This window comes from Zeugodacus cucurbitae, chromosome 4, assembly GCF_028554725.1.
Source record: "Zeugodacus cucurbitae isolate PBARC_wt_2022May chromosome 4, idZeuCucr1.2, whole genome shotgun sequence".
Taxonomy (NCBI): domain Eukaryota; kingdom Metazoa; phylum Arthropoda; class Insecta; order Diptera; family Tephritidae; genus Zeugodacus; species Zeugodacus cucurbitae.
The window spans coordinates 54329666-54343514 of NC_071669.1; the positions used below are offsets into that span (position 1 = coordinate 54329666).

Genomic DNA, 13849 nt, shown 5'->3' on the forward strand with positions numbered 1-13849 from the left:
ATTATTTCTATTGTAAACAAAAATAGCTGAGATAGTGTCAGTTTTAAACCAATAACTTGAGAGAACATGAGAACGATCGAATGAAATATCATGGAACAATGACAGTATTATAGTTTTCTTTAAAAGAAAAAATCGTGATTTTTTTTTAAGTACTCGATCGAATGTTTCGAAGTTTTTTGAACATAATAAAGTATATCAGCTATATTTTAAGATTTCCGGCCGAATGAGTAGCTGAAACAAAGAAATTCAAAAAAAAAATTAAATTGGAAGATATTTCCTATACAATGACCTATGATTCTTGAAAATTTCAAGAATTCATTTTTTTTTTTTAATTAACAAAATGGCGTAGTTCTGAAAAAAAAGGTAGTTTTTTTAATGCCAAAATGCAAATTTTCAACAAATCAAAAAGATCGTAGGTCATTGTATAGTATAGATCGGTCAATTTCTCGTTGAGTTATGATGTCAGCAATTTTGAAAAATATCGTTTCGAGAAAAACACGTTTAAAGTTTCAACTATAAAGGCTTATTCGTGCGAGTGGTCGCTCTTTAGAATGCTGCCATTCAAAAACTATTCAAGATACGACCTTATCGCTTTCACAGGATATTTTTGAAAGTATAAACTATCGAATAAGCAAAAAATAAAAAAATCGATTCCCTTAAGGTCAGTAGATAGTTAAGGGATTAGGGGGGTTTCAAAACTTTTACAATTGCATTTTTTTATATAATTAAATAGTAAACTATATTTAAAATATTATCTAAAAATTTCGAATCGATCCGAATAAAATTCTAAGAGATAGACACTTTGGAAGCTCCGCCAATCTGACATGGTCTAGTTTCAATTAAAAAAATTAATTTCGTTTATCTCACTTTTTCAACTCGGAAACACGAGTGGACACGATTTCTCGATTAGTTATGAAGCGATTTTCTTCAAATTTTGCACACATCTTTGAAATAACATTACCTAGTTATTGTACGAATAACGATTTCGAATGAAAATTTTATTTCTTTTTAAATCTCTCAAAAATTTTAATATTTTTTTCCTTCGTTCGTTAACTAGATTTGTCCATGTAACATCGAAATAATGAAATAAAAATAATGAGTTATGCTATCCACGGCAAGAATTTTTTTTTAGACATCAAGTGAGATGAACTGTACAACGGCTGAGTTTTACGAGTTTTTAAATATAAATTTCACAAAATACTGTTTAAATATGTATCTTTGATATGCTGAATTGTTTACATGAAATATACAGAGATAGTCAAAATTATTTACACATCGGACGATTTTTTACAAGTTTCACATAAAAAGCTTTCGCTTGTTGTTGTTGTTGTCGCAGAGTAACAAAATGCTATGTTGTTGTAAACCTTGATCTATTCCTGATCGAATGAAGTCAGTTTGGCTAGAATTGCTAGAAATATGGCGGAGAAATAAGCAAATGAACTGAAGACTCGGAGTAGTCAAAAGTATTTACACACGGCGATTTTGTCTTTATCCTCGGACTTGGTTTAAGCTAGAGTAGTAATTGGATTCTATTGCATTCATAACAACCTAACTCAGCCTTAAAATATAAAAATTGGTAAATAAAATGTCGAAAACAAAGGAATTATAGATTATAACTACATTGGAGGCTGTTACTAAGTTTAAAACTCGGGTTTCGTCTTCGGAGTTAGTTAAAATTTATAGAATTTGATGGAATACTGTTTATAATGCTATTAAAAAGAAGGACACGAACAATTACAAGGATAATTTAAAGAGAACTGGACAGAAGCCTGTGATAACTCAAAGAGAATGCAGAAGATTAGTAGGAACTGTCATACAAAATCCCACAATTAGTCCTGTTAATATTCGAATCATCATATTGCATGAACAGTCAATGATGCTACACTGTTAAGGACATTTAAAAATAGTAACATAAACACCTACGTTGTGCATAAAGTTGACCACTTCCAAAACCAAAAAAAGCTTTATTTCCGGAACCTGAAAAGCGATATGCCTTTCATTTGCCTTAAAATGCATCCTAAAGCCTGTCGTGGGCAGATAAGACTGAATTTTAGTTCCAGGGATTCTTTAGTAAACGCTTTATGCATTTACCACGTGAGAAGAAGAATAACGCAGTTTAGACGCTAAATAGAGTCGGGAGTGACATTATGATTTTTTGGGGAAATTTTCCTTATTTCTGTTTTGGAGATTTGGTACTAATTTAGGGACCCTAAATCATCCGGATATATCAGAATTCACATGACCTTGCCATTGTAGTGGTCCGTCGACCTTTTCCAACTATTGACTACATTTTACAACAGGACAATGCTCCATTTCAAGAAGGATCTTTACCTACAAAAGTTTTATATGAAACAAATCAAGTTGACCTCCGCACAGCCCTGACCAAAACTTTAGTCAAAACGTTTGGTCTTTCGTTAAATATCAGAGGACAATTGACATAATAACCGAAAACGCCGAAATTACCAACATTTGGTCTAAATTAACTGTTAACTTAGTGCACAATTGGGTTGAATCAATTGGGACCATATAGCAGGCTGTTATTGATGCCAATGGTAATGTAACCAATTATGAATTTATCGCCTTAGAATAGGAACTTATACTGAACATTAAAATTTTATAGTGATCATTAAATAAGAACAGGATAATAGAGTTTATGTTGTGTGTAAATACTTTTGACTACTCCGAGTCTTCAGTTCATTCGCTTATTTCTCCGCCATATTTCTAGCAATTCTTGCCAAATCGACTTCGTTCGCTCGGGAATAGATCAAGGATTATAACAACATAGCATCATTTTGTTACTCTGCGACAGCAACAACAACAAGCGAAAGCTTTTTCTGTGAAACTTGTAAAAAAACGTGTGATGTGTAAATAATTTTGACTACCTCTGTATGTATGATCGTATATATTTAAAAAAAACCCCTTAAGTCGAAGGACGATATTTTTTTTTTAGATATAGATTTTAATCTTTGTTGAGCGATCTTACTAAAGGCCGAAGATTTTTCAGTCTGTAGTAGTCTTTACCACATAATTTGATTCGCAATGTATTCTATGACCTTTTCAAGGTCAAGTATATAAGCATTCTATTCCAAAAAATATGATTATATTCTTGTGTAATTATTTAGGTTGTATAAAAAATTAAGAAAAATTATTTGGCGGAAACATCTTACATTTTCAATTTATTATATAATTTATTTATAATTTATTTGCGTGTTATCTAATGACATTTTGATATGCAAAGAGAACTAATGTGGAAGGAACATTTGAAATAATTAATATTTCGAAAAAATGCAAATATAGCCAATTAAATGATAAATATTTTTGTAGTGCTCAAATAAAAAAACACGTTTTCGATCCTAGTCATGTATTACACTTGAAAAATGATATGGATGGGAATACATACCGAGAATATAATTCAACACTTCTGGTATAAAAAGCACACAAATCTGCGACTTTGTATCAAAGAAAAAAAAGTCAAACAAATATATAAACTTTCTTTTCTAAATTGAAGACTGCAGAAGCATATTTCTTGAATTAATGCAAAAAATACCACAAAAAGTATATGGTATATTCTACTCGTATGACTCACTCAGCATATTTGTATAACACGATATAGCACGTATGCAAGCTTCTATATGCGTATATATTATAGTACAGTATGTGTGTATATACTAAAGTAGCAAGATTGTAGTATATTAAGTGAAAAAGCACAACAACCGGCAGCCAGAAATCGCGATATGAAACAGCACTGAACTTGTTTTGCACGAATGCCAACGTCAACTGAAATAAACTGAAATGCAGGCGAGTGGACGCCAGCGATTTAATGCAGCACAGAAAACTGCAAACGTAAAGGGTTTTTGTAATGGATCAATAAAATAGAAACATAAATAAACAATTCGGCGAATAATGGACTTTTAGAAGAAACCGCAAGCATATTTTTAAATGTTTATTATTGCAGTGTGATAACGATCTGATAAAGAATTTCGTATCGATAACACAGCGATGCCATACCGGGAGCGTACTATGCAGTTGAATGCGATTTTTAAATAGAAAATAAATAAGAGTGAAGCGCAAATCTATGAGCCACATTTACTTTGTCAGCATAATTCAAATGCAAACATTCGAGTTGAGGGTTTTCGAAGCATAGCAGAAATTTGTTCAATGTTGCATTAAGGGGGTCATCCCATGTGACGGCCGGTTTTTTTGAGATTTTTTAGAATTTGTTGTCTAAGACCAGTAAATAGTTAAGTTTATTATCTTTTATTTACATATATTTTGACAGTATAAATATAAATTTTAATTGAATTTTAAAAATATTGTGTGGAACATGAGTAACAGCGTTCTAAAAACCCACGCCTCTAAAAAAATGGAATTTTGTGTTTTATTTTTAGTTTTATGCTTTAAAAAATAGAAGTTTTGCGTTGACATATGCAAATTTCAAGTCATTCGGTCAAGCCGTTTTTGAGATACGATAGAGGAAAGTTTGAAAAGCACAATTTTGAGAAAAACAGGTTCAACGTTTCCAGTTGCCAGCGCTCTGTTGTTCGGACAGCTCCTTTTTAACTGCTGTATCTATAAAACGACTTCGAATTTTTGAAAATCACTAAACTACCGTATTCTAGACACGTTATGATTTATGATTTAAAAAAAAATTCCATCAAATGGGATGACCCTCTTAAGAGGTTAGGCCGGTCTAGGATTTTCAAAATATCAATTTAATAATAAATTTTTTGGTAAATTTAAACGTTTTTATTTTCTTTCAGTTAAGGCAGTAGTCTGCTTTAGAAGCCAAAAAAACGTTTTTTAGCAATTTTGTTTGAAAGGGAAGGAAATGATTGTGGTAAACGGAATTTTAAGACGATAGTGTACTATATTTAAGGTTTAGAAAAAAATATTTATTATTAAAAAATATTGAAATTTTTTCAAAGTTGTAAGTATTTTTTTGGAGCGCCTGGAGTCTGCACTTGTAAATCGGTGCCGGTGATGGAGGTCGTGCGATGCATCTGAAACTGTCGAACCAATTTTTTTTTTTTTTAATTATTATAAGTTTCTTTTCTTTATGAACTAAGAAAATACCGAAGAAGTTATAAAATTACAAATTTTTTCGAAGTTTGAAAAAAAAAATTCACTTTTTTAAGAAAAAAATTGACTTTAAGTTGCAAAACTAGTGGTTTAATTAATACTTCTGTCCAACTTTTTTAGTTCAAATAGAAGATAATTTAATACTGAAGCTAGATCACTTTGGTTTTTTTCGATCGGACATATATTCGTTTTGCTATCGCCGGCACCGTTTTCTAACACTTGTAAAAATGAAAACTCGAGAAAACGCGCTTTAAAGGTCTGCCTGAGCATTCGCACCTGCTCGACGCTCGGCCACTAAAACTGCTCTAGCTTCGAAAATATGTCGAATTGCCCTCTGGAATTTTAAAGACATATTCTTGGATAGTTTTGGAAGAGATTTAAAACAAAACAAAAAATCGATTTTTTGAAGCCTGTAAAGCAGACTACTGCCTTAACACAAGTTCCTACTATCACCGTTTCCTGAAGAGGAGCTCTTGGAACAGGTGCACCCGATGTTTCGGACTACTACTTTTTATATGGAGTGTTTAAAAAGAGAGGATAAAATATATAAAAGAGAATAAAAATACTTTTTCTTTTCTAAACTGAGTTAACCTAAACTAATTAATTTTAAAGATAATAAACTCTTAAATTGTAAGATACATACATGTATATATATATGGTAGCAGTCGAAGAGATTGCGAGGGATTTAAAAAAATAACGGGAATTCTCGTTTGTTGAAAAAAAAAATATTCATGCGTATATGGAGGCTAGGGCATCGTTTCAGTATATATAAATATTTTAAAAATTTGACAAAAGGACTCTCCAAACCCGTAAAATTTTACAATTCCCGTTATTTTTTGAACACACCATTAATTTTTTAACACATTAAGGCGTTACATACAGTTAGAATTTTCAAAAAATCGATTTTTTTTTATTTCATTTTCTTAATGTACATATATTTAAGAATACACACAGAAAATTTCATATCGTTCCGGTGAATATCTTCAAAGTTACAAGCAAATTTGAAAAGGCGTTTCAGAGTGCTTGGAAGTACAGGGTCCGAGCGGCAGCGCGTTTTTCTCAAAATGGTGTTTTCAAAGTCGGTGACCAACATTACTCGAAAACGGCTAGACCGAATAGTCTCAAATTTTAACACGACCTTCTTAAATATATTTTTTAGTAATTAATCAAAGATTTTTTCTCTCCGATAAATATTTTTTTTTTTTTTATAAACAATTTAAGGCCGAAATTTCGGTGAAGAATCGATTTTTTTTTTTTGAGAAACCGCCATTTTGTCAAAAAATTTTATTTTGCTTATTCCTTCGATTAATTACTAGATTTAATATTATTTTAACGAAATCTGTTCGGTTTTTTAATTTCAAATGATCCAGTTCCGAGATATAGTGGTCACCGCAAAACGTGTTTTTTGAGAGGAGGTCCTGGAGATCAGCTGTAGCTCTTTTTCAAATAAATATTTTTACTAGTACTAAGTCTTAAAATACAGTTAAACGATACCATAATATGTGAATAAATTTTTGGATCAATAAATTAAAAAAGTTTTCTCAGAAAAAATTCTGGAAAATTCACTTTTTTTCGGCCGTCTAACTGTATTTAACCCCTTAACAACAATATCGTTCCCACAACTTTCGTGTCTACGTACTCAGTACCGACTTAGATTTATGTATATACGGCTAAGGACTGCTAACCAGGTATAAATTGTCAATATTGAATCCAGCATAGTTTCTATCCCTGTTACTTCTTAAGCTCTCTTAATCTTGTTGTCTACAGTTCTAATTTTGAAATATAATTTACAACACATTGAGTTGCAAAGTTAATTTTAACAAAATAATTAACTAACAGAAAAAAATTGGCGAGTTCAAACCACCTGTATATGCATAAATAATCATGAATATACATTATTAATTGCTATTATTTTAATTACGATAAACACACACACACACACACACAGAGACACACAAAACACACTTACATTTTGTTGTGCCTGCAGCTGATGATGTTGCGATGGGCTGCTCGACAGGGAATCCCCACCGCCGGCATTCGGACCGCCACCACCACCACCACTGCCAACGCCACCACCGCCGCCGCCTACACTGCCATTGCCGCCGGCAACAACACCCGCACCGCCGACGCCACCGCCACTATTGTTGCTATTGTGAAATGACTGAAAGATATCGTCAATACATTCATCGCCGGCATTAAATCGCACGGTGATTGGTACGCTGCCAGTGGGTTTGCCGCCGGCGCCACCTGCCGCATTGCTATTGCCACCTGCAAGCGAAACAAAGAAACATATGTTTAGCAACTATAACACTACAAATATAAATATAAATATAAAAGTAAATAAAAAACTGTGTGACGTCAGTCACATGCAGTTATTATAATGATACGCCAAGCTTATTACCTTTTGGAATTTTAAGTGAATCCATTTTATATGTGTGCGTTCTCAAGCGTACTCTGCGCTGTTTTAGCCGGTCGTCACTTTAATCGACGAAGTACTTGCTGAAACTCGTCGTCGTCGTCGTCGTCGCAGTTATTGCAGTTGGTTTGGAGAGCGGCGGAAATAATCAAGAGCGCATGTATTCACCTTAAACGCTTTTATATTGAATAACAGTTGTTTTTGTTGTTGTTTTTTGAGTGTAGCTTTCTGGCACAAGCGAAACGCAATTAAAACGCTGGCTCAACTAACACCTTGCCTAGCTGTTGTTGTGCTTTTCGTGCTAAGCTAAATGTAAATTTAATGTTCAAACTGCCAACTGCAGGCTGCGTCGTGAAGTTGTAATAACGGTTTAATTCAATTTCCAACAAGTTGATTCAAACTTTCCGCAACTCTAGTTCAATACAAATAATAAATCCGTCGCAAACATACTATCTATATGCACGCGTGCGAAAGACTTTCGACTGCAACGAATGCGTTCTCCTTCAATAGCGCCGGTCGACTACTTAATGCCCACACGTTGCTGCTGTTGCTGCTGCTGCTCTCTCGTGCGTCCCGACGACGGTGGTTGTGCTTTTTCTGGCTGCTATTGATGATGCCCTAAATTTAGAAAGCAGCACATGCATATAGATTCATATATACATAAGGTGAGTACACCGCAGAAGATGGGGTTTTGGGAGCGCCAAAAGATATACAAATTACCGAAGGAAAAAAATAATATATGTTTTTGTTTTTGTAATTTGGCATGCGCATTATTGAGTAACAGCGGTGATAACAACAAATTTTGGTAGAATATAATAGATGTTGAGTGAGTGTTGGCCAAATTGTTATAATTATTTATGTGCATACAGACATACAGACAGGCGTATGTAGTTGTGTTTCGTTGTTTGGTCAGTTCAAATGATTTATTTATATTTTGGTTTGTTCGTTGAATTGGCAATGTGTTGATTGTTGCATATATATGTACATACATTTCGTATGGTTGAGGATTGTTGTTGTTCGCGCACAAGCAGAGCGTGGCGTTATACAAGCCATAAGCACAGCAAACCAGCAAAACCGATAAGTAGATAAAAAGAGAGAATATTGAAATATGAATTAGTGAAATAAATATAATAATACCGTTATGTGCAAATAAATATATTAAAATGGCAATATAGAGTTACAGCGAGTGATAAAAACATTTTTTAACGCTCAATATTAATATTGAAGTTTTTTAGAGCCTAAATGTAGGCAACAGAACCATTTTAATAAAAATCGTTGCCTACAATTAGGCGATATTCCTTATATAACTAATTGTTTTTCATTCATCTATGAATATCTATTTTTAGACGCTTGTAGTGACATAATTAAGCAGATCATATCTCACATTGCACCAGAAAAATGTAAAAAAGTTCAGGTTAAGGGGGTTTTCAATAGGAACGCTACAAAGGTAGACCGATAGTGACAGCAAACGACGCCAAATTTAATTTTTTTTTTTTCATTTAACATTTCTCTTCAGTAATGTTTGCCATTTCATCATGGAAAGATATACGATCCAACAATGAGTCGAAATTATTAAATTCAGTGGCCTCAGCTTCAAAAGCGCTACGTCAAATTTATGGTCGGCTTATTTCTGGCCGAATGGCTTCAGCAATGCACACGTACTCCAGGAGTCACCAATGCATTCCGAAAAAAATTACGGGTTAGTGCGGTTTCATTAGGTCGTACTTCTTCCGTAATGATCAAGACCCGCACGTTACTGTGAATGGGAATCGCTACCGCTCAATGATAACCGAATATTTTTGCCCCGAATTAGATGATATGGACTTGAACAATGTGTGGTTCCAACACGACGGCGCCGCAAACCACACAGCGAATGTCCCAATCGATTTATGGAAAACCAAATTTGGTGAACGTGTTATCTCACGAAATGACCCAGTCAAATGGCCACCTCGATCGTGTGATTTGACGCCTTTAGACTATTTCCAGTGGAGCTACGTTCTACAATTCTATGGTCTATGCCAACAAGCCAGCGACGATTGATGAGCTTCGTACGAATATCGAACGTGAAATTGCATCAGTGTCGGCCGATGTATGCTTGCAAACCATCGAAAATTGAGTTCAAGCGTGCCCGAATGTACTTTATTATCAAAAACTTTTTGAAGCGCTCTTATAGAAAACCCTATACTTGTCCAATAGTCTAGCTTCTCCACTGTAAGAAACCGAACCATTTTAACTAACATGAGGAAAGAATCAAACACGATCTCTGTTTAGAGAAAATTGTGACCTTTGACAGTCTACATGAAATGGTTATAGATCTGAATACCACTTCTACCTATCTAAAAGAGAGGAACATAGAAAATTAATATTCGAACAATATCTACTAGGATGCTTTCGCAGATATGTATTTCATCGAAGAACTGCACTTTATGGAGCATGAAGAAGCGCTTTCAAAAACGAAAAATTGACTATATTCGACTCATTTTATTTCTTATTTCTCACCACTAAACAGGGTTAGAGTAACTTCTACAACAATAATATAAATAAAATAATTAAACACAATCTTCGAAGATTTGGTGTACGCTAATTAATTTATATTGTTATTGCAAAACGGGTTTGGTCCGAGATACATATATTTCAGTTCAGTTAATTGAACAATTTAGAAACAATGCTTTTAGAATTAGTTCAATTATTGACAACAACACATTATTTAATTAAAAGACTATTCTTAATCCAAATATTTTTGAATCAAAAGAGACTAACAAATGTAAAGAATATTGAGTACTTTCCAAGTATATCTCACAAAAAAATTAGGAGTCTCTCATAACAACAAAAAAGCAAAAGCTCTTCAAAAATGTTCAGTAGTAGCAATAATTATTTACGACACTTTGCACCATCAACAACATCAACCACACTTTGCCGCTGATGACCGAACAAATGCGTTAAAAGATACAGTCATAAAGATTTGTCTTCATGCATACTCGTATATGAGATATTTATTTATATGTTCAGTCATTATATTTATTTTTACACAAAATGCTTATGCGGCACTCTTGCCGTGGCCACTCTTTTAGCGTTGACGAAGCCAACTGACGTTGCGATTTTTTGTTGACACTAAGAACATAAAAATATGTCATATACAATATTTGGGAAGATCCACGATAGGAAAATTCTAACATTAGTATTTGAAAAAATATGAAATGATACATATCCCCGGGGGTCCACGAAAGCTATTGTTGTAAGAAATCGCCCTCAACAAGTTAAGGAAAGCCCTATTTGTATGGGTTTTAATTTCCCTATATGAATACTTTGTCTTTGAAAGCCTTCGAAAAGTTAAGATTAAACCACTTGGGATCTTAAACCATTCTGGTGAGCAGGCGAGAAAGGAAATAAAACTCATTTGAAGTTCAAGACGCTTTGTCTATACATGAAATGAATTATAGAAGATTTTCTGACTTCACAAACGGATTTCTATATCAACTCAAGTATGATCTCCACCTAGAGGATCAACCATAGAACCTAACCTAGTCATCTATTAAGGCTTTTTTCACTTAGCACAGCCTCACCGTACGTATCCGAAAGCATTCGATGAGCCTCAGCCGCACTTTTCTTGGAATTAAAAAAGCAAAGCAAAATTTCCCGCAAATGTCGAGAATTCGGCTCAAAAAGTGACATTTTCAGTTAAGAATAAGTTTGGGATGTAAATAGATCTCTACAAAATTGTGTTGGGTTAATGTTGACACAAATGTCCAAGATCGATATAAAACGATTTAATCGACCAGTGCTTGACCCTAGAGACATCTATTGGAAAACGGCGGAAGCAAAGTTGTAGACCTAATATAATAGAAAGTATTTCTCAACTAAGAAGTTCGTCCTACTTCCTAGTTACTTTTCTTACGGGGCATGTTTGTGCGTTCTACATTTGTGAGCAAGACGGTATTTCCCTCATTTCATTTTTATTGTAAACTAAATTAGTGGAAATGACTAATCGGCGCGAGGCATTCGCTGCCTCAAAACATAAAAGCAACGAAAGATAAGCTGACAGCAGCTGTTGCTGTTCATTTTGATTTACAGTTTCTTAAATTTTTCTATATTTTCATTCAAAATAAATAGAAACAGACAAATAAAAGCATATATACTAGTTCCGTAACTAATTTTAGATTAGTTACAAAGTAATCAGTTTACAATTTTGACATCATTAAGTCGAATTGAATATACATAATTTCAAAATTTCCAACGACTTAATTTAAGAACACCTCTTTAACTTTGAGATAATTATAAAGAGCAGGGTCTCTACCAAAGATTAAAATTTTAAAATTTTTGGGAATTAGCTCATTTTATACCGAAAACAATTCGGTTTCCTAAATAATCTTCTAAAAAAATTTGTTGAAATAATCAACAAAACAGAAGCGATATATATAATTATCGTATTATTATTTTCAATTTATTTAGAATGACTCATGATGTTAAAAAACAAAAAAAGAAGAGGCATATTCATATTCGCACACATAGCTATTTGCTGATAACAGTAATTAAAAACTTGATGCCACCAAGTAGATAATCATTATTAGAGTAGATTCGTGAATCATGAAAACAATTTAAAAGCGATTAATTTGGCATTAATTTGCTTAAAGTGACAAGTTATAATTGTCATTTGTTTTTAAATTTAAATTTCGTTGATAATTTCGGAGAATCTGCACTAAACAAAATATAATTTATTATTTTTTTATGTATAATTATTTAACAGATTTTAGATAGGAATATTATAGTAAGCGTGAACAAGAACTAATTTCTGAGAACAAATGGACAGCATGCCAATGTTCATATCAGCTGTTTTTTTGTTTACAACTGAAAGACAAATTCACAGTTAAATATAAATATTTATAAAACCACTGTTTTAAACAATATAATAAAAGCTTTACCAAATGACAATAACTAATAAAAATGAGAAAGAAAAAGTAAACAGCTGATTTGTGTATTTAAGGCACTTTTGGACTGTACTTTCAACAGTATTTTGTGGGATCCTTATCATTTATTAGAGCAAAAACTCAATTTACACCTAGCTAGTCTCCAATCGAGACTATTTTAAAAAGATTTTAACCTATGTGCTGTGTTCAAATTAATAATAGTGCTAAGAAGTCAATATTTGAATTTCTTATAAAAAGTTTATTAATTTTTTTCCGTGTTGAAATTGAGTACGAACATAACAGAAACATTAATTTTACATAATATATAGCTTTTATTTATATAAAACCGATTTTTAATATATATATATATATATCTGAGTATACACACACTAAATTTCAATATATTTTCGAAGTTATAGACACATTAGTGTAGGCGCACCGACTACATGTAATGTGCTTTCAAAACTTTAACCACGTTTTTCTCGAAACGGTGTTTTCAAAGTCGGTGAGCAAGAAACTGCTGAACCGATCGGTCTGAAATTTTTACACAAGCTTCTTAACTACATATATTTTTTAGTAATAAATCGAAGGATTTCCCCATCCGTTGAAAATTTCTTATTTTTATAAACAATTAAAGACCCGAATTTTGGTCGAAAATCGAACCTTTTGCTTTGAGTAGCCGCCATTTTGTCAAACAATTTTTTTTTTTGCTAATTCCTTCGATCAATCACTAGATTATTTATTATATTAATGAAACTTATTTGGTTTTTCCATTTTAGATAATCCAGTCCAGAGATATCGTGCTCACCGCAAGATGCCTTTTTTTTGCGGACCTCTGCAAAATTGGCAATATCAACGTTCCCGATAATTATTTTTGGCAATAAAAAATATGTGAATATAGTTTAAGGTTGTCATAATATAACCCTGCCAAGTTTCAAATCAATAAACCAAATAGTTTGGTTCGAAAAATCCTTAAAAAATGCATTTTTTCGACCTCCTAACTTTATATAACCCCTTAAAAAAGTATCTGAAACATAGGTAAAAGAAAGGGGGTTCAGTACTTGGTCGAAAAGCCCCTATTATATAGAACTATCTACAGAGACGCGGCATAGTGTTGACTAGGCCTTCATAACGAATTTTAGGTATTTCTTCCCAAGAATCTTTCACTATTACATAAAGAATTGAGGTCAGACTATTGCGCAGACCAAGAGGATTAAGATCCCTTTGATGCGACATCACTCCTTGGCTAGCCAACTTATATTTCCGGTCATTATTCTGTTGGAAGACCCATTCCAGAGACATTTCGTTTTCAGTATAAGGTAACATTGTGCCATTCAAAAAATCAACGTAGACATGTTGATCCATGACAGTGCAGTGACGGGCCCAGCCCCATAAAAATAAGACTAGCCCAAACTAATATTTTTGACCCTCTATGTTTTTCCATTATCGT

General features: G+C 33.1%; 1 protein-coding gene across 6 annotated transcripts in view; it reads right to left on the reverse strand.

The window, feature by feature from the left end:
• The window catches only part of Tex2_1 (translational regulator orb2), an 80524-nt gene that overhangs the window by 47604 nt on the left and 19071 nt on the right, over nt 1-13849 (reverse strand). For all 6 annotated transcript variants that reach the window (XM_011182297.3, XM_011182294.3, XM_011182296.3 and 3 more), the window contains exons 2-3: nt 7481-8113; nt 7049-7347 (exon numbers count right to left, since the gene is read on the reverse strand). In XM_011182297.3, the coding sequence (XP_011180599.2) occupies nt 7049-7347; nt 7481-7505 (324 nt within the window). In that variant the 5' untranslated portion in view covers nt 7506-8113. The remainder of the gene's footprint in view (nt 1-7048; nt 7348-7480; nt 8114-13849) is intronic.